Source organism: Fukomys damarensis, unplaced genomic scaffold (genome assembly GCF_012274545.1).
Source record: "Fukomys damarensis isolate Sample0158 unplaced genomic scaffold, DMR_v1.0_HiC HiC_scaffold_28, whole genome shotgun sequence".
NCBI lineage: Eukaryota > Metazoa > Chordata > Mammalia > Rodentia > Bathyergidae > Fukomys > Fukomys damarensis.
In genome coordinates, this window is record NW_022900940.1 from 15,919,469 (window position 1) to 15,944,487 (window position 25,019).

Genomic DNA, 25,019 nt, shown 5'->3' on the forward strand with positions numbered 1-25,019 from the left:
CTGTGAATGTGTAACACCATCACGTGGGTATTAGGTTCCACCATTCAATACTGGAAGGGACACATATTTTCAAATCAGAGAACATTAATATGCCCCTCTTCAAAGGAAGAGATTCAAAAATATTGTAAGTATATGTTAAAACCACCAGAGTAATTATGTATTATATACATATGTGCATATATATATGTATATATATTTGGGGCAATAACTTTTAGGTAATATAAATGTCCATTTTCACCATCATTTTTCATTTTTAGCACTCATCACTGGGTCTTGCAAACAGAAAGTATTAATTTTAATATTCTGATGATGATATTCTATTTTCCTTATTTCTCTGTTACTATTTGGAACTGTTCTGGCAAAAAGGTTCAGTCCTTTCTCACTTTGCTTGGCCTGACATTTGTGTCAGTATGGATTCATGGATGTGTATTCTTTGTATAACAATTCAATGTCATCACTCTTTCATGTCTATGGTGATTTAGCTTCGCTCCTTGAAAGCTCTTCCAGATTGGCTCCTGTGTCCTTTTGGAATGCACCTAGCATTTCTGTTTTATTTTGTACTCTTCTTACCTCTTGATAGTGAATGATGACTGGAGTAAATTTTGTATGACCCTTACCCTGGTCTAAGAATCAGTCATTTTTCCAGAAAGACATGCTTTATTCTGTTGAAAGATGGTATTTCAAAAGGAGCAAGTGGGCCGTAAGTGCTTGTTGTTATGGGTGATCTGCACATAGGCCCTCTCAGGATAGTCCTAGCGTTTGTGCAAACACACAGATACACACAATACACATTAATGTGTGCTTACATATATGTATGTAAATATCTCTCCCTCTCAAATGTCAGTTTATACTAACATTTCTAAGACTAGACTAAGCACTACAGTGTTCCTTATGTCTAGCCTAACTCTTGCTTATACATAAACTTTTTTTTTAACATTGAGAGAACTGGCTCCCATTATTTAATTTATTCAACTTAGGTATGGAAAGCAATTTCGAAAATACTACCCTTTATCCCTGTGATAAATAAATTTACTATCATACTACCATTTTATGAATAATTCTTTTTGCCTTTAGCCTTTCAGTTCCAGTAGCATTTCAGCTTATCTTACACTTAGCAGAGTGCATCTAATATTCACATTCTTTCATGAACCAATAGTTGCTTTTTCTTTTGGAGTAGTTTGTTTATCCATTCATCAATGGAATGATGATTTGTTTTCTGTGATTAGTGATGAAGTAGTTGTAAATGTGTGCATATTTGTATAAACAGAAAGTTGCAATTCACTGAAAAAGCTAGAATAGGAACTGTATGACATCTCTGTTTAGCGAAGAACTTTCAATGGCAAATTGTTTTCTAAAGGAGCTGCATCATTGTGCATTCTTAATAGCAATGAATGAACATTCTTATTGCTCTGAGTCTTTTCTAGAGCTCAGTATTGTTTATTTTCTATTAAGCTATTCCACTCAGTATTTGGTAGTATATCTCCGTGCTGTTGATTGATTATTCTAACAAGTGAAGTTGAGTGATGTTTCACATATTTTTGTGGCATTCCCATGGCTTTGCTTTTGGTAAAATTGTTTAGATACTATTTGCTTATTTTTCTTTTTCTTTTTGTTGGTTGGTTGCTGAGTTTGAGTTATTTTTATATTCTGGAGAAAATCCATATTAGATATGTGACTTTGTCCCAGTCTCTAGACAGCGTTTTATTTTCTTAATACTGTCTTTCACAGTATAAATGTAAACTTTTGCAAAATCTATATTTGTTTTTTTGTTGTACATGGTACTTCTCATATCATATCTAAACACCCCATTGCCACCTCCAAGATCATAAAGATTTTCCCTTTGCTTTTTTCTAAGTTTTGTGGCTGTTACTCTTTAGAATTAATATTGTATAGAGTATATATATATTTGTCAAGATTCATTATTTTTGCATATGAATATCAAATGTTCCAGACTTGCCTTTTTTCCTTGATTATGTTTACACTTTTATCAATTCTCAATTGACAATCTTTTCATTGGTCTGAGTCTCTATTTCCCCTCAATGTAAATGTTTATAAATGTATCAGTACTACGTTCTTGTGAATAGTCTAAGTTAGTATTACGTCTTAAACTTGAATATTATGAAGCTCCAGCTCTGTTTTTCAGAATTGTTTTGGTGGTGTAGTTCTTTTGTCTTTTCATATAAATGTCAAATTAGCTATTGAAATCTGAGACAATAAATAAAAGTCGTTGAAATTTTGGTTTAATATTGCATCTGCACACAAAATTGGGAAACATTTAGATTTTTTAACATTTACCTGTGTTTTTTAGTCTTCAAGCTGCAGCTTCTGTACAAATTTTGATACATAAGTACTACTTTTTTAAGGTCATTTGGTTAATGGCCTTGTGTTTCATTTAAAACTTGATCTCATATTTGCTAATATATGGGCACAGATTGACTTGTGCATAGTCACTTTATACCCTGCTTTCTTGATGTGTTGTATCAGCTTTCTATCTCTGTGACAAAATACCCGGGAATGAAACAACCTAAAGAATGGTTTATTTTGGCTCACAGTTTCATAGTCCCGGTCTTTGTCAGCTAGTTCCATTGCTGTTATCCCCAAGTAAGACAGAGCATCATGGCAGAAGGGTACAGTCGATCAAAGCCACTCATCTCATGCAGCTTGGAAGCTAAGAAAAAAGGAAAGAGCTAGAGAGGAAAGGCAAAGTACAGTCCCCAAGGTAACAGCCTATGACACACTGCCTTTGATTAGGTGGTCACCCTCTGTTTCCTTTACCTCCTCGTAATGCTGTAAAATTATTCTCATCAATGGAATAATCCACTGATGAGATTCCTCACAATCCACTTGGCTTCCAGAAACCCAACCCTGAACACATGAGACTACAGGGGGACATTTGAGGTCCAAACCATAACATTTGGTTAAGTCGTATATACCCCCTGCCAGGGGTGATTTTTACATATCATCTGCAAAATTAGACCACTTTTTTCCCCTTTGCAACTTGTATGCCTTTTTTTTCTTCCCTCATCTGAGCAAAAACTGTCAATACAACACTGAATCAGAGAAGAAAACCTGGTCTTGTTATGGTCTCTGATTGGGCTTTTTGCCTATTACTAGAGAAATTCTCTTCTAACCCTATTTTATGGTTTTTGTCTTGAATATATATTGAATTTTGGTTAGTGTTTTTTGACATATATTGAGATCATGCACTTTTTCTTTAGTCTGACTATATGAAAATTATAACAATTGATTTTCAAATAAAGAGTCTACCTCACATTCCTTGAATGAAGTCTCATCTAAGATGTATTACAACTTTTGTGTATTAATTGATTTGTTAATTTGTTACAGAATTTTTAGATGGTTCTGGGGGTATAATTGCTCTGTATTTTTCTTTTTCTTTTTTTAAGTTTAAACTAGCCAACTTTAGTGGCACATGCCTGTAAGAAAGCTAAAGCAGGAAGATTGCCAGTTTAAACCCAGCCTGGGCAACCTAGACATACAGACCCTATTTCACTAAAAAAATACGTACATACTACATACATACCAAGATGTGTTTGTTGAGGGGGATGGGTTTAGTTGTGAAGGACGTAGGTGCAATTACCAGTACCTCAAACACATTTTTTCAAATTTACTTTGATTTTTAAACAAATGGTGTATTTTCAGAATTATGAATTTTTTGGAACCTATGGAATGTATAAAAAGGAATTAAAATGTAAGAAACCACTGAAATATAGTGCAGGATCTGAAGATTAAAATATTCTTTAAAAGTTTAGTGTAGATCATTTTACTTTTACTATTCTTTTGGTAAATTCCAGAACACATTTTGAACATTGATAAACATATGTTCACTTTTTTCGGCTTTATGCCAAATGTTAATAGAAAAAAATGAACCAACTTTAATACTTTTAAACTTTTCGTTGCAAATACTTTTGTCTCTTAAAAATTAAGGAAAATTACTAAGTTCAGATCTTTCACAAGTTTAGACTACTTGACATACTGTAATAAAGTAGATCAACTGCTTGAACAAGGTCATAGCCTTTTATGTCTCTAATAATAAGAGAAACTTGTTAGCTTCAGAGCTTCACATTTTTCTGCAAGTTAAGCAATGTCAATTTGTCTCTTTTGCTTCCTATCAGGGACAGAGATGATGCAATAAATGAACCTCTTCACTTGAAGTCTTATCCTTTCCAATCGTTAATAAATGAAATTCATGTTTTTTACATAGTCGAGGAAAACCTTACCCAGCTTCTCAGTTTGTTGTAATGCTATTTCTATACCTAACATATTTGCTTTCTAAATTTAACAAATGTTATTTAGAATTTAGCAAGTAAAATTGATTTGAAGCCACAAAAATTTTGATGGGGAAAAAAGAAGACACAGTAAAGCTCCCGTTCATGCTTGCTCACAGTAGACACGGGGGCTGGTGACGCAGTGCATCTGGGCCGGGTCTTCACTGGCAGAATCCAGGCTGCTGTGGTCCATCGAAGCTTCTCCATTTCCTTCTGTTGTTCTTGTTCTATCTTGGGTTCCCGGAGTCCCATTCATAGGCACCCTGCTTTCTTCTCAGTGCTCTTAACCAAGTTCTTCATATCTCGGAAACAAGCCCAGAGGTCTTTCTTGTCAAAGTGGTGGCATCATATTACAGCGCTCACTGTGCTGATCCTCTGCGATGTTTAATGGCACGTGGGAATCCAGGCTTGGTGGCTGCTCCAATCCCATCCGCTGCTTGGACTAGCAGTGCCAGCCATCTAGCAATCACAGCCTCAGCCTGCCCGAGCCGCTAAGCTAGCTAAGCTATTTTGCTTTTTTTTAAGATTATCCTCATTTGTGTTTTTCTGTAATAGAGACCTCATGAAATACATATATTTTCCCTTTCTGTTTCCTAAAAGTAGTTACATGGGTTATTTGGTAGAATTCTATAGTGAAACCATCTGAGCTTCGATCTTTTTGCAGGGAGCAGGGGGCTTTCTTCTTTAAGTGTGACAGGCTCATGTTAATTTGCGTAGGACTTTTCAGGTTCTATCTCTTCACTTAGTTTGATAGTTTTAAAGAGCTCTTCTCTTTAATTAACATAGCTGAATTTACTGGTGTAGAGTTATTTTTCTAGCTTTTGATGTTATTTTTTGTTTCTCTTTTCAAATTCCCTGGCTTGATTTATCTTTTTCATGTCTTTCTGTTTTGGAGGGATATTTATTCAGCTGTGTTTTATTTTTTTGATTTCTAAAGTGAAATTTAGGTTGCTGATTTTAGGTTTTTCCTATTTTGTAATATAAGCATGTGATATGATTTTCTTCTAAACACAGCTTTAGCTATAAATTTTGATATATTATACTCTTTCTTCAAGATATGTATGTATTTATTGAGGAAGGGTTTGGTTTAATTCTGTCTTCTGTTCCTTTTTGGAGGGCTGTGCCTGCCTGCCCGCCTGCCTTCTTTTCTACTTCACTAATTTTTTGGTAGCTTCTGTGAGTTGAACCCAGGGCCTTCACATCTCATGCAAGCATCCTACCACTCAGCTATTCTCCCACCTCTCAAGATAGGTTAAAGTTTGTTTTGATACACATTCTTTGAACTGTCAATAATTTTAGAAGTCTGTTGTTTAATTTCCAAGCACGTGGATTTTTCTGTTAGCTTTTAGTTACTGATTTATACTTGACTCTTATGATCTGAGAATGTACTCTATATTTTTTTATTAATTTATTTTCTTTAGTGACCCAAATATGAGTTGCATTAATGAATGTTCTGTTGTACTTGAAAAAGAATGTATGCTCCTTTTTCCTATGGAATTTCTAGAAATATCAATTAGGTCAAGACACTTGATAGTGTCATGAGACAATCATATTTGGAAGAAGGACCAGAGATGATTTCAAGCAAGCTGAAGGCTTAGGATCACTTAAGGATAGCTAACACTTGTTAAAAATAAAGTGTAGTCAGGAACTAGCAGAAAGAATCAACAACTGGTATCTCATCTTATTAAAAAGCTTCTGCACTGCAAAAGAAACCATCAACAGAACCAAAGACAACCTACAATGTGGGGAAAAAAATTTACCAGCTTTTCCTCAGACAAAGGACTATTATCTAGAATATATAAGGAACTCAAAAAAATCATCCCCCCCAAATATAAAGACCTGATTAAAAAATGGGCATCTGAAATGAACAAACATTTCTCAAACAAAGAAGTGAAAGCAGCAAAGAAATAGATGTCAAAATGTTCCACATCACTGGTCATTTGAGAGATGCAGATGAAAACAATACTGAGATTCCTCCTCACCCCACAAAGAATGGCTGCTATCAAGAAATCACATAATAACAAATGTTGGCAGGGTTGTGGGAAGAAAGGAATCCTTCTCCCTTGTTCGTGGGAGCGCAGACTGGTGCAACCACTATGGAAATCAATATGGAGATACCTCAAAGAGCTGGGACTAGAGGTTCCATTTGACCCAGCCATCCCTCTGCTGGGTATCTTTCCAAAACAATTAAAAGAATCATAGCACCATGATACATGCACACCTATGTTTATAGAGGCACCGTTTGTAATAGCTAAAACTTGGAAACAGCCCATTTGCCCATCAGTTGAAAACTGGATAAAGAAGGTGTGATTTTTCTGTAAAATGGAATACTACTCAGCCATAAAGAATGAGAAATTAGATTCATTCATAGAAGAATGGATACATATTGAAGATAAACTAAGTGAAATAAATAAGACACACATGTATAAATACTGACTAGTTTCTCTGGTGTGAAAAACTATAATGGTACATAAGATCCTAATGAGATAACTGATGACATGAAATAGGAAAAAAAGGGCTAAGGGTATAGGGGAAATGGAAAGGGTAGGAGAAAGGTAATAAGGGAAAAGAAAAAATGAGAAAATGAAAAAATGGAAATAAAGTGTCTTTAAATAGGGAAGGGAGGGAGGGGGGTAAAGGGAGGGAAGGGACAAGGGGAATAAATGAGAACCAAGACCTGTCACATAAAGGTACAAGATCCCAGTGATGAATGTAACTGTACTGTATACCTAAAATACACCAATAAAGTCAATGAGCAAAGAAAAGTGTAGTGGAGGGTCAGTTTTGTATTGCAGTTTATATTTTTTATGTGTTTGGGGAAACCTAGTAACATGTACTCAGTTGGCAGTGTTCGTGGTGTGTTTTTTTGATTGCAGGTGTCTCCTGAACACACTTAGACCAAGGCAACCTTCTTGTCTGAACTTCTAAGATATCTGCCCCTGGGTGATCATTACAGTTTTCCTAAAAGTACATTCTCTGTCCATTTCACTTACCTAAAGAACACTTTCCGTACTACTAGATCCAAGAGCTAGAAAGGAAGAAAGTCTACAAAGTGCTTAGTTAATTGTTTGAAATTTTCATACCTTGAAATTTATACTGCCAATTAATATCGTAATGTATGAGATACGGTGTAAAAATACCCATATACCTGTCCCTTTGCTGAACATGAAATGGGTAAGACAAAGTATCTTACAAGGCTTTTGAAAGGCTTGAAGTAACACATATAAAATAGTTATGACTTGGCACATAGTGTATGTTGAAGACTGAGATTAAAGGTGGCAAATTAATCTGGCAGAGAAAATTTAAAGTTCAGGCTATAGCATGAATACTCTTTACTGCTTTTAGTCAGATTGCTACTGAAAATCAGGAGCAAAACTCCCATTTAAAAAGGTTTCAGTTTTGCCAGAAAGAAAGAGCCTGTGCCATGTATGGTAGGACATGCCTATGATTCTGCACTTGGGAGGCTGAGGCAAGAGGATCACCAGGAGTTCAAGTCTAACATATACTACAAAGCAAGATCCTGTCTAAGAACAAAACAAATAATCAAACAAAATGTCTCTGAAGATGGAGCAAAAGAGTTTGGTGGTGGAAAAAAATTAGCATTCAAAATCGACTGCTTTAGCTCAGGACAGTAGGAAACACGGGTTGAGTGCATGCCAGGCATTTGCAAGACCCCAGACCTTATAAGCTCAAGGGTGAAAATCTGTAAGACTTTGCTTTGGAAAGAGAGCCCCAGGGAACCCTGCTTTAGAAAGGCCATCTAGGGAACTGGTTCACTAGGATTCAGTTCACAGTGCTCAGTCTTCTGTATACTCAAAGCCCCTGCTACACCACTTAGTTCAAGGGGGGCCTAGCTGTTGCTTGAGCCAGTGGCAGGCCTTGATACCATTCCTGTGGCGCTCTGTTCATGGGGGTTTACAATGTCAGAGTTGTGGGGACAGGGAGGTTTCCACCCAGATTTCAGGAAAAGGCTTTCGGGCAATGTGCCTCTGAGAGGGCAGTGTGTAAAGCTCTGAAAGTGAAGTGAAAAGTGCGGTGGAGATCCCAGAGAGTCAGAAAACCCCAGAACGTGGAATTTCCCGAGGAAGCCACAGCAGCGAGCAAAGTCAACATAAAGAAAATCCATGAGGGCTACAACCACCAGCAATGCCTTAAGGGCAAGGCAACCCAAGCCCTTTAAAGTTCATATCTTGACACATCTTGCATGTTTGTCTTACGCCATTCTCCATCAGCAGTGTGTAAGTTCTTTTTGCCTTTACAACTAAGGGCTTGCTTTGATCTCAGAATTTGGACTTGGACTTTTCAACACTCCTGAAAATATTAAGATTTTTTTTCTTTATTGTTGCTTTTTAGGTATAGACTACAGTTACATTCATCACTGGCATCTTGTAACTTACATGATGTATCCTTGGTTCTTATTTTTTCACCATTTCCCTGTCCTCCCTTTACCCCCTGAACAATAAGTCTATTTACAAAGACATAGTTTCCATATTTTTCCTTTTCTTATTTTTTTCTTTTCTTACCTTTTTCCTACCCTTCTCACTTCGCCTACACCTTTAGCCCTTTTGTCCTCTTACACAATATCAATTACACATTTTGACTTCTTATTTACACTTTTAGGTTATCACACCAGGGAAACTATTTGGTATTTACACATATGTGTCCTATTCATTTGTCTTAAGACAGTGATATATGCTCACCCATGTTTATAGCAGCACAGTTTGTAATAGCTAAATCTTGGAAACAGCCTAATTGCCCATCAGCTGGAGACTGGATAAAGAAAATCTGGGTTTTTGTTTGTTTTGTTTTATAAAATGGAGTACTACTTTGCCATAAAGAATGAGAAACTAGAGACATTTATAGCTAAGTAGATGCACAATGTTAAGATTTTGACAACTTTAAGTGAACTACATATATTGTGTATAAAAAGGTGCACATGAGCCTTTTGCGGGCCCTAGGTGGAACGTTAGGGTTTATATGTAAACGCCATGCAAGAGTCCCACAGATGGGGCTGAATAGCTGGCTTGAAGTTAGGAAGTGGGTTCCGGTCAGAAGAGATGAGTTGCTGTGGCGTGTGACTTGCATGGGTGTGTCCCCTTCCCCAGTTCCTTTTTTTTTTTATTGTTTAACTCTCTGCTTTCTGTCCAGCATGCCATGAGCGTCATTCTACCGCCATGCCCCTCTGCCATGCCATTCTGTCTTGGAGCCAGCTGACTTGGATTGCAATAAGAAACAAAATATACCTCTCCTTTTTAAGGTTGTAACTGTTGGATATTTTGTCCAAACAATAGGTTATCATGGTTTATAATAACTGATGGTTGTGTCGTTATTGTCCGTAGTTTTTCACTTTATGTCAAAATTGAGATTGGTGTGAAGGGAAGACAACTTTCTGGTAATCCAAATAACAGAATTCAGAGGGATAAACATGAGCTTTACCTGTGCTCATTTCTTCACTGTTTCGATGTAGTACATTATTCAGTTGAAGGACCTGACACGATCTACCCACTTAATGCATGAATCTGAAGCTGTCTCTTCAGAATTGCCCCTGGGATTCTGAGCGTAATCATGCACTTATAAGTACTTTGCAAAGAGAATGAGAGCATGCAGTTTGCTGAGAAGTGCAGGAAGTGGTGCCAGTAGATCAGGACTCATCACGGTGTCTTACGCCTTCCTGAACCAGACACATGATCAAGGAATGACAGTTTACTCAGAATTCAAAATTCCTGTCTGTCCAACTCCCTCCCCTGGTTCCTTTAATGTCTCTGTGCGAACTTCATTGACCCTCTGCTTTCTTTGTCTTTAACAGGTGGGCTCTGCATTGCTCAGTCGGTGAGAATCCCCCAAGAGCGCAAAGACAGGACCATTGACTTTGACAGAATTATCAGACAGCTCCTGGACACCCCCAACTCCAGGGCTGTCGTGATTTTTGCCAACGATGAAGATATAAAGTAAGAATCACTGGTGAAATTTGTTCAGTTGCATGTTGTAGATTTAAGAGACAGAGAGATCTAGAAGCAGGCAAAGAAAGGAAAACTGTATCATAAGATGAGAGCTATCATCATATATGGCAATGTCTCTCTCTGCTTTCTACCCCAGTACAGGTAGTTACAGTTAAAACCGGAAAGAGCAGCATGTTGTGGTAATTGATATTCTTTCTCTTAGAAAATAATTGTATTCAGGCTGCGGATTTAGCCCAGTGGCATGGTGCCGTCCTCTCAAGCATAAGGTCCTGAGTTAGATCCCCAGTACCTGGGGGAGGGAGGGGAAGAGAACAAATAAGTGTATTTAATTATTGGTGTAAAAGAAACATTTTAAGGGCTAGTTTATTTTAAAAAATACAAATATAGCAGATTTTAAACAAAGAATGATTTCTGTTACTGTAAAAGGAAAATAGCGTACATTCTGGCTTTACTGCCAATGTTACATGTGGTATGTTCAAAACAAAACTCTTCATAACTCTGCATTCTCCAAGCCACATTTTCATTTTTCCTCCCTTACCTGTGTCTCCCTTGAACTCAGAAATCTGCTTGTAATCTGATTTTCCCCCTTTTCCCAGCTTCTTGCATTTGTAACTAACCCAAGTAAAGCCAATCTTGAAACGTTTCCAGAAAATGTCCCCTGCTTCCTTTGCTAGACCCTACCAATCAGATCCAAAATCTTTGTTTTTATCTTTCTATACTAAATGCTGTTATACAATACCAGATTGAAATGTGAAAGGTAAAACAGGCTTTAACGTTTTCCTTTCTAGAGGTACTGGCTCATTACTGGTCTCTCCATTCTGTATTTGTGGAAGATAGATAGACAGACAGACAGACAGATAGACAGACATAGATAGATAGATGATAGATAGATAGAAAGAATATTTTAAAATATACATTACATTATATTTATATGTTTATATATCTAGATCAAGATACATGCATCTCTGTATAGGGAGATATATCAAAAAAAGATATATATCTTTTTTTTTTTTTTTTAGCAGTATTGGGGGTGGAACTCAGGGACATTTTACAACTTTGCTTCATTCCCAGTGCTTTTCATTTTACCTTTTCAAACAGAACCTCACTTAGTTGCACAGGCTGGGTCTTAAATTTGCAATCTTCCTGACTCAGCCTCCTGAGTAGTTGGGATTATGGACATATAGTACCATACCTGGACCTTGTTTTATTTTTTTTTACTTAGCATTTTATCACAGAGAACACTAAATATCACTACCTTTAGATCTAGTCGGTCTTTTTAACAGCTATGCAAAATTTTATTTTATATGTGTACTGTAATTTAACTATGCCTTTGTTGACATTAAAGTTAGATTATAGACTTTTGTGATTATAAATAATGCTGTAATGTCCTGTTCCACAAATCTTTATGCACAAATATAAATACACAAATACACAATCTGAATTATAGTATATTTTACAGTATGCAAATATATGATACTAAATGTAACATAAATGTGTAATATATAAATGTACTATTTTATATTTTATTAGCATTTATACAATGAATTACTAGAAAATGCTAAAATAGAGATGTGTCATTTTTAACAATGTGAATGCTGTCCCGCAGAGACGTGGCACCTTATACTTCACTGGTATGGGAGAGATGCTTTAGATCTGTCTATCTCATAGTTCAAATCATATATCACTGGATTTGAAGGTGTGTGAATCTTAGTAAAACTGAAGGGTGCAGGCCATTTTACTTCTTACCTGGGTTTCTGGCTGTCATTGTCATCAGCCTGCTACTCTTGTTCGTCTCTCTCTTCCTTGTACTCTACACACCGAGTCCATCCACCTTGCCACCTTAAGGCTCTGATCACAGGTGCGGGCGGCAAGAGTACTGAATGGAGACCCACTGCACAGGTACCTGAGAATAGTTTGCTACGTAGTTTGAGATCTGTCTTAGCTCAGTTTCTTTCCAGTGACTCCCAACTTCTCTGAATGTCATGTCTCTCATCAATAAAGTGCAAATTCATTTCAGGTCATCTTTAGGAAGGTCTGGCCTGTCTTATCTTTCCTGTATTACTTCTTTCTGAGTGACCTCAGTTCTTCATGCCGCAAGCAGAGGGGTTATTTGTATTTCCTCTCTTCCAGGTCTTTCTAAGTACCTTTCCTTCCTCCTACTTGGAATGTTTTTGTCCCTAATTCATCATCTCAGAGATGGCAAGGGGATAATGAAATGGGGGAGAAAAATCTATAGTGTTGCTTTGTCAGAGAAGATTTCTCGAAACAGCATAGCTTTAGGAAGTTAATCCTTCATGATAATGCAACCTCTTGGTTTGTATCAGCGGTGTAATTTTATATTGTTGGGTAGCTAATCAGTATCAGTATTTCCTGTTAGTCTGTAGGCATCATTCGGGACGAGATGATGCCTCATTTGACTTATTTTTGTATCCTTAATATTCATCCTGGATTGGGAGTCTCATTTGACCCAGCTATTCCCTTGCTCAGTGTCTTCCCAAAAGAATTAAAGTCATACCACCGTGATATATGTGCATCCATGTTCATAGCAGCACAGTGTGTAATAGCTAAAACTTAGAAGCAGCCTAATTGCCCATCAACAGGAGACTAGATAAAGAAAATGTTATTTTTTTTCTTTTTTATAAAATGGAGTACTACTCAGCCATAAAAAATAAAAAATTAGAAGTACTTATAGCTCAATGGATGCACATTGAGGCAGTACTCTTAAGTGAAATAAATAGGACACACATGTGTAAATACCAAATAGTTCCTCTAGTGTGAGAAACTGAAAATGTAAGTAAGCACTAAAAGGTATAATAGATAATGTGAAATAGGAAGAAAAGGGTCACAGGGAACGGGGAAATGGGAGAAACAGGGAAAAGGAAAGAGAACACAATTAATATAAGAAAATAAAAAATGGAAACAGTCTTTGCGGATAGGGAGGAGTGAGGGGTCGAAGGGAGGGCAGGGAATGGGGAAAAAAATAAGAACCAAATGGATTAAGTAAAGGTGCAAATTTCCAACAATGAATGTCATTATATTGTATACCTTAAATGATTACATATATTTTTTATGATTTTTTATTGCGTTTATTGGTACAGTCTAGGTATACAGTACAGTTACATTCATTACTGGGATCTTGAACCTTTACATGACAGGTCTTAAATGTACCAATAAAATTAATTTTTAAAAATGCTTGGTCTAATTCTCTGTACTTCATGACCTAAGTGCAAGTTTTTTTTCCTGAAATTTGTGATGACTTAAAATTTAGTCCCACTTTAGACCTGACTTACAATCACCCACCTAATTGTCCAATACGCTCCATCTGCACCTTGCTATGACCTGTGTTTGCAGTGCCTTTTATTTTTCTGCTGAAGCTGAATCTGTTCTCCAAGGTCCATTTGTCATATGCCCTTCTCTGGGATGGGTTACTGATCAGCCCTCAATATATATTATTTCTATCTTTAGAAATGGTGATTTTGTTCCTCTTAGGATATATTTCTCTTCACTTTCTGTTTTACTTATCTAACTGTGTTTCCATGTTACTCTTGCCTTTGTGTTCCATTTATCCTCAGTGCCACTAATATCCCTCTTAATCATCATATCAAATTCTTCTAATTATCTATTTTACACCTTTACTAAATGTAAAATACGCTGCCTCATGTTTATCATATAGATGTACCATATATAAATATACATATATACTGTAAAAAGTGTACTGAAGATAGATCCAGTGCTTATTGGTTATAATACTTTCATCCTACATATAGTGTCTAGTTTTAATTTTACCTATGAAGTATATGTAATCAGTAATACTCATGTGTTGGTTGTGTGTTAAATACTGTTATATTTTGTGATTATGGTAGTAGTAGCAATAAATACTTTTTGAGCAACAAAAGTTAAGTGTATACATGCTTCTTCTAAATGTGATCTTACAAGCGAGGGGTCTGAAGAGTGCATATTGCCCCTAATGTAAATTTTTTTCACAAGACTTACAATGTAGATGGAAAATTTTGAGATTTCTTGGAATATTAACTTCAAATACTATGTCAAAAAATAGCAGAAGAAGAATAGACATGGATATCTAGATTTTTGGGTTGTTTGTTTGGTTTGTGGTACTGGGGATCAAACTTGGGTCCTTGAGCTTATGAGGCAGGCAACGGTACCACTGAGCTCAATCCCTGGCTGATATCTAGATTTTTGAAACTAAGATAAGTGCTAAATCAGACATGGGTATTGACAATTTGGATTTTAGATAAGAGCAAAATATTTTTCTGAGATACTCATTTTCAGAACACATAACACATGCCCACTGTAAATCCGTTGGAAAATGAAGAGTTGTTTTTGTACTTGTTTCTAAATGAAAGGATCTCTAAATTTTTACATTGTTGCCAATTGCCTAGAAAATTACAGATTAATCTCAAACAATAAATTTTAAATTATCTCCTATAAATCCTACAGATGCAACACTCAGAAACAACCACAAATAAAATATTGATTTAATATTTACAATAATTTTATATGAAACATAAAGATCACATTAAATTTTACATGTAACTTTTTACAGTTATCATCATAGATTACAATAATTTTCATCCCCTAAATGTTTTAAATGACTTTATTATATAAATTTTGAAAAACAACATGCACATAGCACTCTAAACATATGCTTTTGTGTTTCTTTTGTCTTTCCTTCTTTCATTGGCATTTCTCTATATTTTCTATCCTCTTCCAGTATCATCACCACTTCTTAATGTTGTTAATAACAAATTGCTTAGTTTCTCTTTTCTATGCTCTAATCCTGTCTTTTAACTATATGCATAGACATGCAGCTATAGACATTTATTGGTCAGTTGTCAGTACATAATAATTTTTTAACACTCTGTATTTGAATTTTCTATTTTATTAGCACCTTGTAAAGATCAAACTAAATCTATTTTTATTGCTCTCTAGTTAATCCTGTGGGTATGCTATTATTTAACTGTTTTCTTATTGCTCTAGATTAAGGTGTCTAGTAATGAATAAACAATTGTGATATTTTCTTTGAGTAAATTAGAAGTTGTATCTCTAAGTCCAGAGCATTGATATTTGATTGTGTTTTATAGTTATGAAAATATATATATTAAAATTATGATATATTTTATGCAAAATATTACTTTCCTGTTTTATTATTTTATACTCTTTGATCATTTTGAGTATGCTGTTGTTTAAACTACTCTGTTCTTGGTCTTATTTGTGAAATATGTAGACATTGCAATTTTGGAGTTTTTACTCTTTTCTATCAAATCTTTTCTATTTTTCTTTTGTTAGGTAGAATCTCTGTCACACAGACCTGCTCTTCTCCCAACAGTCTACCAGATTTTTATTTTATAAAATCAATATTTATGTTATTACAGTTATGTAAATATTATGCAGTACCACATCAAGTTTTTCTTTTTGCATGATTTTGATTGATTTTTTTGAAATATTTTTGTTTTTTCCTGGAGTTTTTACTTGCATAATTATCTTTAATATTTATTCTATTGATGATATAGGTCTATCACTTTTTCTCATATATTTACATATAAAATAATCTGAAAATTCTTATTTTTCTTGGATACATCCCTGCTGAAATGTCCCTGACAATCTTTTAGTTTGGACCAATTAATGCCATATTAAGAATACATACACACACACACACACACACACACACACCCTCTCTCTCTTCCGTTTTCTTGGATTGTAAGTGATTTTTATTCTTGGTCTATTTTCCATATTCCTAGAGCACATAAACTCATAACAGTTTTGTATTTTGTTTTCATTTTGTTTTTTTGTTCTGGGGATCCAACTTGGGACCTTGTGCTTGTGAGGCAGGCAGCAGAACCACTGAGTTAAATCCCTGGTCCTAATACTAATAACATTTTAAAAAATGGAAATCAAATAAAAATGTTTGTATGCTTACTGCCTAAAATTTTCTAGCTCTGACTCCATACTTAGTTAATATCTTAAATGTTGAGATGTTATATAATATTCATTTTATAATATATTATCCCTGGCACATAAATGATATATGTCAAATAGTGGCGGTGACTAAAAATTAAGAGAACTCTTAATTTGTTAGGAGTATGAGATTCTAATGTAGCATGGAAAAATCTACAAGACCAATTCAACAAATACATGAATTCTTTTTATCAGGATTCTTCATGTGTTAAAAAACAGACTTTTATAATTTAAAATCATTTTTCTCATGATTTTGCAGTTATTAAATCATTGCTCTGTCATCTTTAATCTATTTGTTCATTTATTGCTCTTGAACGAATGACTTTTTGTTTCACATTTCTCTACACATGTCCTAATTTTGCTGAAGGAACTATTGCAATAGCCTCATTATTACCAAAGATCTTAAATTTTATGACATGACTTATTTCTACTCCCATTTTAATACTGGTTGAGCTTCTTCAGTTTAGAAATTCATACTTTTAATTGTTTGGATTCTTCATCATTAAAATTTTATTTGAAAAATTATCTTTTCTGTATATTTGTGCTGAAATGTTAGTTGGATATAAGCCTTCCTATATTAATCTTTAGCACACTTGCTTATTTTCTAGCTTTTGGTTGGTTTGGCTTTTGGAAATTTTGCTTTCCTTTTTATCTCCCAAATGTAACTATAATTTCCTATTTTTAATAAGGACCATTTTGTTACTTTTTCACCTATCCTATTCCAGAGTCCACATAATTTTCAATTAAGTGTATTTGTTATTTTGTTCTGTTTTACGCATGACCCTTTCCCCACCCTACACCAGTTCTTTTTTCTTATTAATTTTTCTGTTTTCCACTAGAGATTTTCTATAATTTTGAGTAACTTTTGGTGGTTCACGACTGAGCAAGGTGCTAAACTATGTATGTGAGGAGCACTGATCAAATGGGGTCTCAGTGGGTTGGTCACACATCAGATTGACAATGCATTTGAAAGATCTATGGCATTGTCTGGGTCTTTTTACTGGGATGGTTCAGAACTTTCCAGAAAAACTGTTTTCTTCCTGGGACAGCCTACCCTTGGCTTGTAGCATTCTGTAAGCAGGAGATTAATAATCTTGGGCAGTCTTAGGGCTGTCATTACATACTCTGCTGACTTTTAATCGTTCCTTCCCATCCCTAATCCCATGTTTAACAAAACCATCTCTCATCCACCTTTTTTGTTTGGGTGCTCATGATATCACATCAATTATCCTTTATAATTTTATTAGAAAATTACCATTCCATTTCCTGCCTAGAAGGAGAAAGAAAGATTCATTTTCCATCTTGTATATGATCTTCCAACCAATTTTTCTGTATTTATGCATTGCTTTAATATCTGGCAACCTCAAGTCCTTAGAGGCAAATAAACAACTTCTTTGGTGATACTACCAATTGAAGGAAATTTAATCTTAGATTTTTGTGTTTTGCAAATGCAGTTTCATCTCATCCTTGCCCCCTTTGTTCCAAAATACCATACCTTACCATTATTAACTAGTTTCCCTTATTCTTTCATTGTTTCTCTTGTAATTATTTACAAACCATTTTTATCAGTAAATATGGATTGTGTATTTCTCCAGTTTTACATAGAATTCTGTTCATTTTAATACTGTAAGAACTTTGATTTATATTGATATATGGCTATTAAGAAATGATATCACCAACTGTGAATGAGTGTGGTCATTTCTCCAGTTTCAAGCCAAAATTCAGAATACAAAATAAAGCAAACATTTCAGCCAATATGAGGAGTGAATTTTGTATCTAGTTTTAATTTTTATTCCCATCCTTTCTAACGTGATTATGTACCTATAGTTAATGGAATATTTATTTCTCTTCTTATTTCTTGTTTATATTCTTTACACATATTCACGATGCTTTGACTTTTTTATGAATTTAGAAAATCTCTTCATGTATTAGGGATATATATCAGGTATACTTTTTTACAGTTGATTATTGAAAAGAAAGAGATTGTTTACTTATGGAGAACCAGCTTGCTTGCTTTCTACTCAATTTTAAATAAACTAATGTACAGCTTCTGTTCTTTATCATTAAAGTACTTTTTGTGTTCTTTTCACAGACAGATCCTTGCAGCAGCCAAAAGAGCTGACCAAGTGGGCCATTTCCTTTGGGTGGGATCGGACAGCTGGGGCTCCAAAGTAAACCCCCTGCACCAGCATGAAGATATTGCAGAGGGAGCCATCACCATCCAGCCCAAGAGAGCAACTGTGGAAGGTACATGTTTCAACCACAGTGGGCTCTGCTAGATGTGCTAAATCGGGTGGCCAGAGCATGTGTTTCTTCAGGGTTTGGTGTGTGCATGTAATTTATGCAGGATAGTTTCAAACCTCTAGCCATGAAATACAAATTAAGCTGTATAACTGGTCTGTTCTCTTAGTTGCTATTCATCTTTTGAAGAGATGGTGCTACAGTGTTTTCATAATAATATCAGAATTAGCATATATTCTTTATTCATGCCACAAGAGCTTTCTGAGAGAAGAGCATTACCATTAATAAGTGAAATAACACATTAAGTGTGTAAGTGTGCTACATATTGGGGAGGACATTTTCCCTTTATAATTTACCCTTTACTTTGTCAGCAGGAAAACTGCACAAATTATTTCTCCTTAGTTACTTTCTCAGATATCTTTTGTTTTCTCTCATTGGTTCTCCTAAATTTCTGCCTTTTTTCTTTGAATTATTTTTACTATGTGGTATGTTTTATTTGTTTTTACTTTAGCCATGCTGGGGATTTAAGCCAGGTCCTTGTGTATGTTAAGCAAATTTGCTACCATGAACTATACCCCAAATCCACTAGTACAAAGACTTTTTGAGAGGATTACTAGGAGAGTGTTAATAGCATCCCTTTGACCTAGTAAAATCTACAAATTGTAATTTGGTTTTCCTTATTTTGAAAAACAAAAGTTATTTCTAAGAGAAGATACTGTGTTATGAAATAAAAAATCTTGTGCTGATATCCTTCTTTTCTGATGGACCAGGTCTCCAAAGATGTCCTTAATCATGCTTTGCAAGTAAATTGAACCCTTCAAATATTTACATTTATTTCTATTCTTTACTTTGGTCCAATTGATTATTATTCTAAGATTGCACGTAGTGTGTGGGCTTTTTGAAACAAGTAAGTTGTGGCTCTGTCACTGTTCTCGTTCTGTGATATTTGGAGGAGAAAAAGATTCCATGAGTCATCCATGTTGTGATGTGGAGACTTTGAATTAATTTCATTCTATATACATGCTCAGAGAAATTCCCTGTCTTGCAACACAAACCAACGTATTTGCAGATGGATTGTAAGAATAAAAATAACATCTTAACCATCTCTACTCCTTTTCACTATAAAATGTGTGTGTGTGTGTGTGTGTGTGTGTGTGTTTGTATTGTGTGCCTTCTTCTGTACTAGGGGCCAATAAAACAGGAGATAAAGATACAAAATTTTCAGCCTCAAAGCTCACAGAGCTGAGTGAAGATATCAGAAAATACCCAGTGGCGATAGGACATGGAAAGCTCTAAGTGCAGAGCAGAATGGGGGGCACACAGAAGCTTTAGACTGGTGGTGATGTGTTGGGGGGGTCTTCTTCAAAGAGGTTCTCAAAGTGATGACTGGAAGTTCATCCAATGGACTAGGAGGATAAAGACAGTCGGAAGAAGGAAAAGGTAGACAAATGGGCAAAAACAATGAAAGAACTGCCAGTGTTTCATTCTGCAGCACAGTTCTATACTCTGGCAGTCTTGAAATTATTGTAGTTTTTAAATTTTTCTTATTTCCAAGACATTAGGATGATTCTCCCGCCCTAGGGTACTCATCACTATAGCACAATTCGGATGATTAATTCCTGTTTATCTTTTGGACCTCTGCTGGCGCATTCATTTTGCGTAAGAGCCATCATCTGTGGCCTTTACTCTCCATCCAGGTCTCAGTAGCCCTTCGGTTGTTTCCCTAGACTCTCCCTTATCCCTTCCCATTGTAATTACCTGTATTCCTAATTTCTCTGTATTAAAAAAATATATAAATATGATGCATCACTATAGCCCTAGCACTTAGTGCTTTACCTAGAAAATATGGATGTTCATGTAAACTTTTTGGTAGTTGTATGTGTGAAAGGGTGGAGGAATAGTCCAAATACTGGCTTGGTATAGCTGAAATGTGGGCCAGAGTTGCATGGGGAAGTGTGCCAAGAACTACATTAAGAAGTTCATACTTTATTCTGAACATCCAGAGAGCAGGAGCATATAGACATGATATGATCAGGAGTGAGAAAGCGAAGAATCACCTGGGCAAGGTGATTTTTTTGACAGGTAAAAGGCAAGAGTTCTGTCAGAAGGCAAAGGCCAGGGAGTTAGCTAAGTGGCAGTGCGAGCCTGCCTCGCAAGCACAAGGTCCTGAGCTCAATCTCCAGTATATAAAAAAAAGAATTAAGGGAAAGTCACAAGTGACAGGGTCCTAGCTGAGATCCTGTCCTCTTAGGCTTCAGTTGCCACATGAATATGATATCATGGTTACTAACCTCAGGTGTGTAGTATTTTAGGAATTCAGCAATTATCTCAAAGGTTTTATTAAGTACTAGGGAGAAAATAATATGTATATAGAATATACAGATTTACAACATTAGGAAAAAATGTCATCAACTGGCTAAAAAATATAAAAAGAAAAAAATATGCTCCCAGTCAATGAACTGGAGAGCAGTGTTGTTATTAAAAGTGATATTGGAATGTGGTGGAATAGCAATCATTCATGCAAAACTCTACACTCCTACCCAGAGAAAAGTGAAATTTCTCGTCTTGCCATATATAAATGCAATGAATTCAATCTAGCTCTATTGTTGACCTGCATTGTTACAAAGAGAACCAAACCCCTTTCACTTCCAAGGCATAGCACACATTCAGACTGAGGCTATGCCTTTCCAGGGTACCCTCTTAGAAAAGTAGAAAAAGAAATGCATCAGTTATGCTGAGGCTTCTGACCAATGCTAACTAAAATATTTAGAAGTGTCTAAAATACCCATAAATGGACTGTGTTCTATAAAGGCAAGTAAGTGTCTCTGTCCTACCTAGAATTTTTTTTTTTTGGTCTATCATTTATTTTTCGTTTCTGGTAGGTGCTCCATATTGGGTAATGTTGGGTTAGAATGAATATTTCACAGCTATTCATTCAACACCCTGGTGTGTTTGAGCTGTAAATTCATATGTAAATGGGAAAAAAGCTAATAAACTACACATTTACTATTTATTTATGTATGTATTTGGGGTTATTTTGAGATAGGGTCTGGCTGTGCAGTTCAGGTTGGCCTTGAAATTACTATGTAGCCAAGGCTTGTACCTCAGCCTCCTGAATTCTGGGATTATAGTCATGTGCCACCATGTCTGGCACACAGGTCTTTATTTTCATGTTTTAATTTTTCATAAATTCTTATTTAGTAAACATAGAGAATTTTGATGGATACCTTTTGATGGATATATGTGCCTACACACACACACACACACACACACACACACAAAATGTCTTGGGCTGAATTGCTAGCAACTATGCAGTATCTGTGAAAGTAGCTCTTTTATCTATTTTTATTTTCTACCTGTATTTCTTCTCCATTTATAGAAAAGAGAAGGTTCAGGGTTGCTTAGTAAAGAGGGTTGTGTCTTCCCTTTTCAGTTTAATGATGGGAGCCTAGTTGTGGGTGGGTTGGTTGACGGTGCTGCCTGATGCCCAATACTCATAGGTGATCTGGGGAAGGTTTCCAGAACTTGGCCCCCTCCTGTAGCTCCTGAGCCAAAAGACTTTTGTAATTTTATTTGTTCTGAGTTTCCTCATGAGCAAAACATTGCTGGCAGGATCCCCACTTGTGTGTTACCTCATTAGCTACAATGCTTCGTAATGCTTTTCCGCTTCCCAAGTCTTCAGAGAAAAACATGCCCAAGTCAGCTTGAACTCTTCACCTTCTAAAATGCTCTGCTATGCTGAGAGTTGGCTTACTTGGCATCTCCTGGGAGCCAGCAAGGATCGTGGAGCAGTATCTTTTCCTATTTGCCATAATCCCTAACATTAGGAAACTAGTGTAATGAAGGTCGAATTTACAAAGCTAAACCTCATGGCTTTCACAGGTGGTGATGCTTTTCAAATGAGTATCTGGAACAGCTTAGTTCTTGCAGTATGTAAAGGAATAATTCCACTACCCCAAAATACTCTGGACACAGCATTTCAAAAGGCAGATAATTTTAAAAGGATTTCATGAGTTTTAATCAAGATTGCATCATTTTTCATAAAACCTGAAAGCTCAAAACTATGAAGATCTGAGCTAAAATAGTTATGGCTCCAATTTAGATAATGCCCTACTTTACCTTTCCTTGATTCCCTAGAATGTTCCACTTTTGCCAAGAGATCTGGAAAAAAAAGAAAAACAATAAGAAAGATATTAATGCTTTGAACCGCAATGGTATGTAGTCCATTTGAATCGATAACCTTGTTTGATGAGATAGCACTGACAGGTCACATGCTCACTGTCATGACAGTTTAAATTTGCCTATAAATGTCCAGCAGTGTATCCGGCATGTACACAGATACTGATAACATAGCAGATGACAATCCAGACCAGATCTAAACCAAGTCTTAGATCTAATATGGAGAAGAAGGGCTGGGCATTTACCTCAGTGGTTCTGCTGCCTGTCTTGAGAGTGAAAGGTCCTGAGTTCATTCCCCAGGAAAATAATAATAATAACAATATGATAATATGGGGAAGGCATAATAAAGTGAAGATAGTAAAGTAAAATAATTGGATAATTATAGTAAATCACTTTTTCTCAAAGACCAGCATATTAATAACCAAAATGCAAAGGAGGAAGAGAGGTGAAAAGGCCAGTAATACCTTGTGAGTCAGCAAAGTTCTGCATGATATGAATACATCCATGTTAGCAGGATCAAGCCTCTCTGACTGTCTCAGTTACTTTCTCGGTGGTGAGACACAATACCAGACAACTGCAAACGAAAGCATAGCTTTATTTTGGCTCACAGCTTGTAGTGGTTTCAGTCCATAGTTCATTGGCTCAAAGGCAGAGGGGCCTGGCAGAGGACAAATACGGCATTGTAACAGAAAGCAGGGAGAGAGAGAGAGAGACATCAAGGAGGGCTGGAGGGAGATAAACCCATCCAGACCACACCTCCACATCCAACCAGGTTTGGGATCTCAGTTCACATTTAGCTATAAATCTATCAGTGGACTAATCCATAATCTCTCCCAAAACTGCATCTATGAGCACATGTAGATGATAACTTCTTCTAGCCTTTTCTAGGTTTCTAGTATGTATTCATATCAAGTCTTTTTGCTGTCTATATTTCAACAATGTTTCTCATTTCCATTTCTTATTGATCTGGAAAATACTTTTTGTTCAAGGTATAGAGCAAATTATTAGTCACTTTATATGACTACTTTGCTTTCACCAGAGTTAGTCTATATTCTGAAACCAAATTTATTGAATCCTCAGTCCTTAATGTGCCATGATTGCCTTTTAAAACACTACTGTGCATATCACATTCACGCTTGGCATTCACAACTAAATTCTGAGCCATTCTGAGGGTGGTGCCAGTAGCTCTTGGATTCCCTATAACACCCCATCTTTGTGAACTGCTAGCTAGCATTTTTTACCAGAAGGCCTGCAACATGGTAAAGTATATGTGAGGGACTAATTTGTATAAATATGGAGGTTTCCCTGGGTGGGGAAAGTATTCCCTGAAATGACATTTCCTATTGATCCCCCCACCAAAGCATTTTGTAGAAAAGATGACTGACATTCTAACCCAGGACCTCCCTGGAGACTTCTAAACGGGTTTAAACCCTTTTTCCTGTGTACCCCTTCAGAGTGACTTTGTTTCTCTTTTCTATTTCCTCTCTAATTCAGAGAGACTGCGTGCACAGGGTCACTGCAACGGCTCAATTAGATGGTTGGTTGAAATGTTTCAAGCGCACATGGTGCCCTCTACTCTGACTTCGCAGAGAGTAGAACACGAAGAGGAGGCTGTTTGTTTTAGATATCCCCAAGGGAACTTTCTTCCGGGCTGTGCTGAGTCTATGAACAAAGCAGACTAAGGAAGGACAGAAAGGTAGAAAGGACATTTTTGTGGACAACATTATTATCTTGTATTTAATCTTGTGATGTTTAAACTAGAGATTATTGGCCTTGAGGAAGTGGTGAGAAACATAAACAGAAATCTACTTCGATAACTAAAGAGATGGAATAATTAAGACTGAGCCATGCCATCTCCTGTCAAATAATGTGATTAATGCTCTCTTCCCTGACTTCACTTAACTGGCCACCAACCATTCCCAAATGACCAAATGCAAATCAACTATATTTTTAAGACACAGGGTTTAATGATCCAGTACACTCAATACTGAGAGGTCATAGACTGGTCTCTAGTATCCCCTAACTGTAGAATTTGTGACTATATTTATTTCAAAATCCATTAATTCCTATAATATGATAGCACAATTAATGTAATTAAAAATGATACCAGTGAAGGAAGTGGAAGGAAAGAAGTAGAGATGCTATTTCGCAGAAAACAAATTGGAATGCTTTGAAAACCTGTGGTAGGGCCTCTCACTGTTAGTTGTAGAGGAGACTTAAGATATTGGAGAGAAACCATAAACATTACAAAAACTCCTTCAATTAAGTTGCTGTGGAATTACTTTTAAGTTTTCATTTTATTTCTCTCTGTGTCTGTCTCTCCTTCTCTCTCTCTCCTCTCTCTTCTTTTTCTCTCTCTCTCTCTCTCTCTCTCTCT

At 36.0% G+C, this 25,019-nt stretch overlaps 1 protein-coding gene across 3 annotated transcripts in view; it reads left to right on the forward strand.

The window, feature by feature from the left end:
* Grm7 (glutamate metabotropic receptor 7) overlaps nt 1–25,019 on the forward strand; it is an 865,940-nt gene that overhangs the window by 425,359 nt on the left and 415,562 nt on the right. For all 3 annotated transcript variants that reach the window (XM_010640462.3, XM_033756960.1, XM_010640455.3), the window contains exons 3-4: nt 10,093–10,234; nt 18,315–18,469. In XM_010640462.3, coding sequence (XP_010638764.1) covers nt 10,093–10,234; nt 18,315–18,469 — 297 coding nt within the window. The remainder of the gene's footprint in view (nt 1–10,092; nt 10,235–18,314; nt 18,470–25,019) is intronic.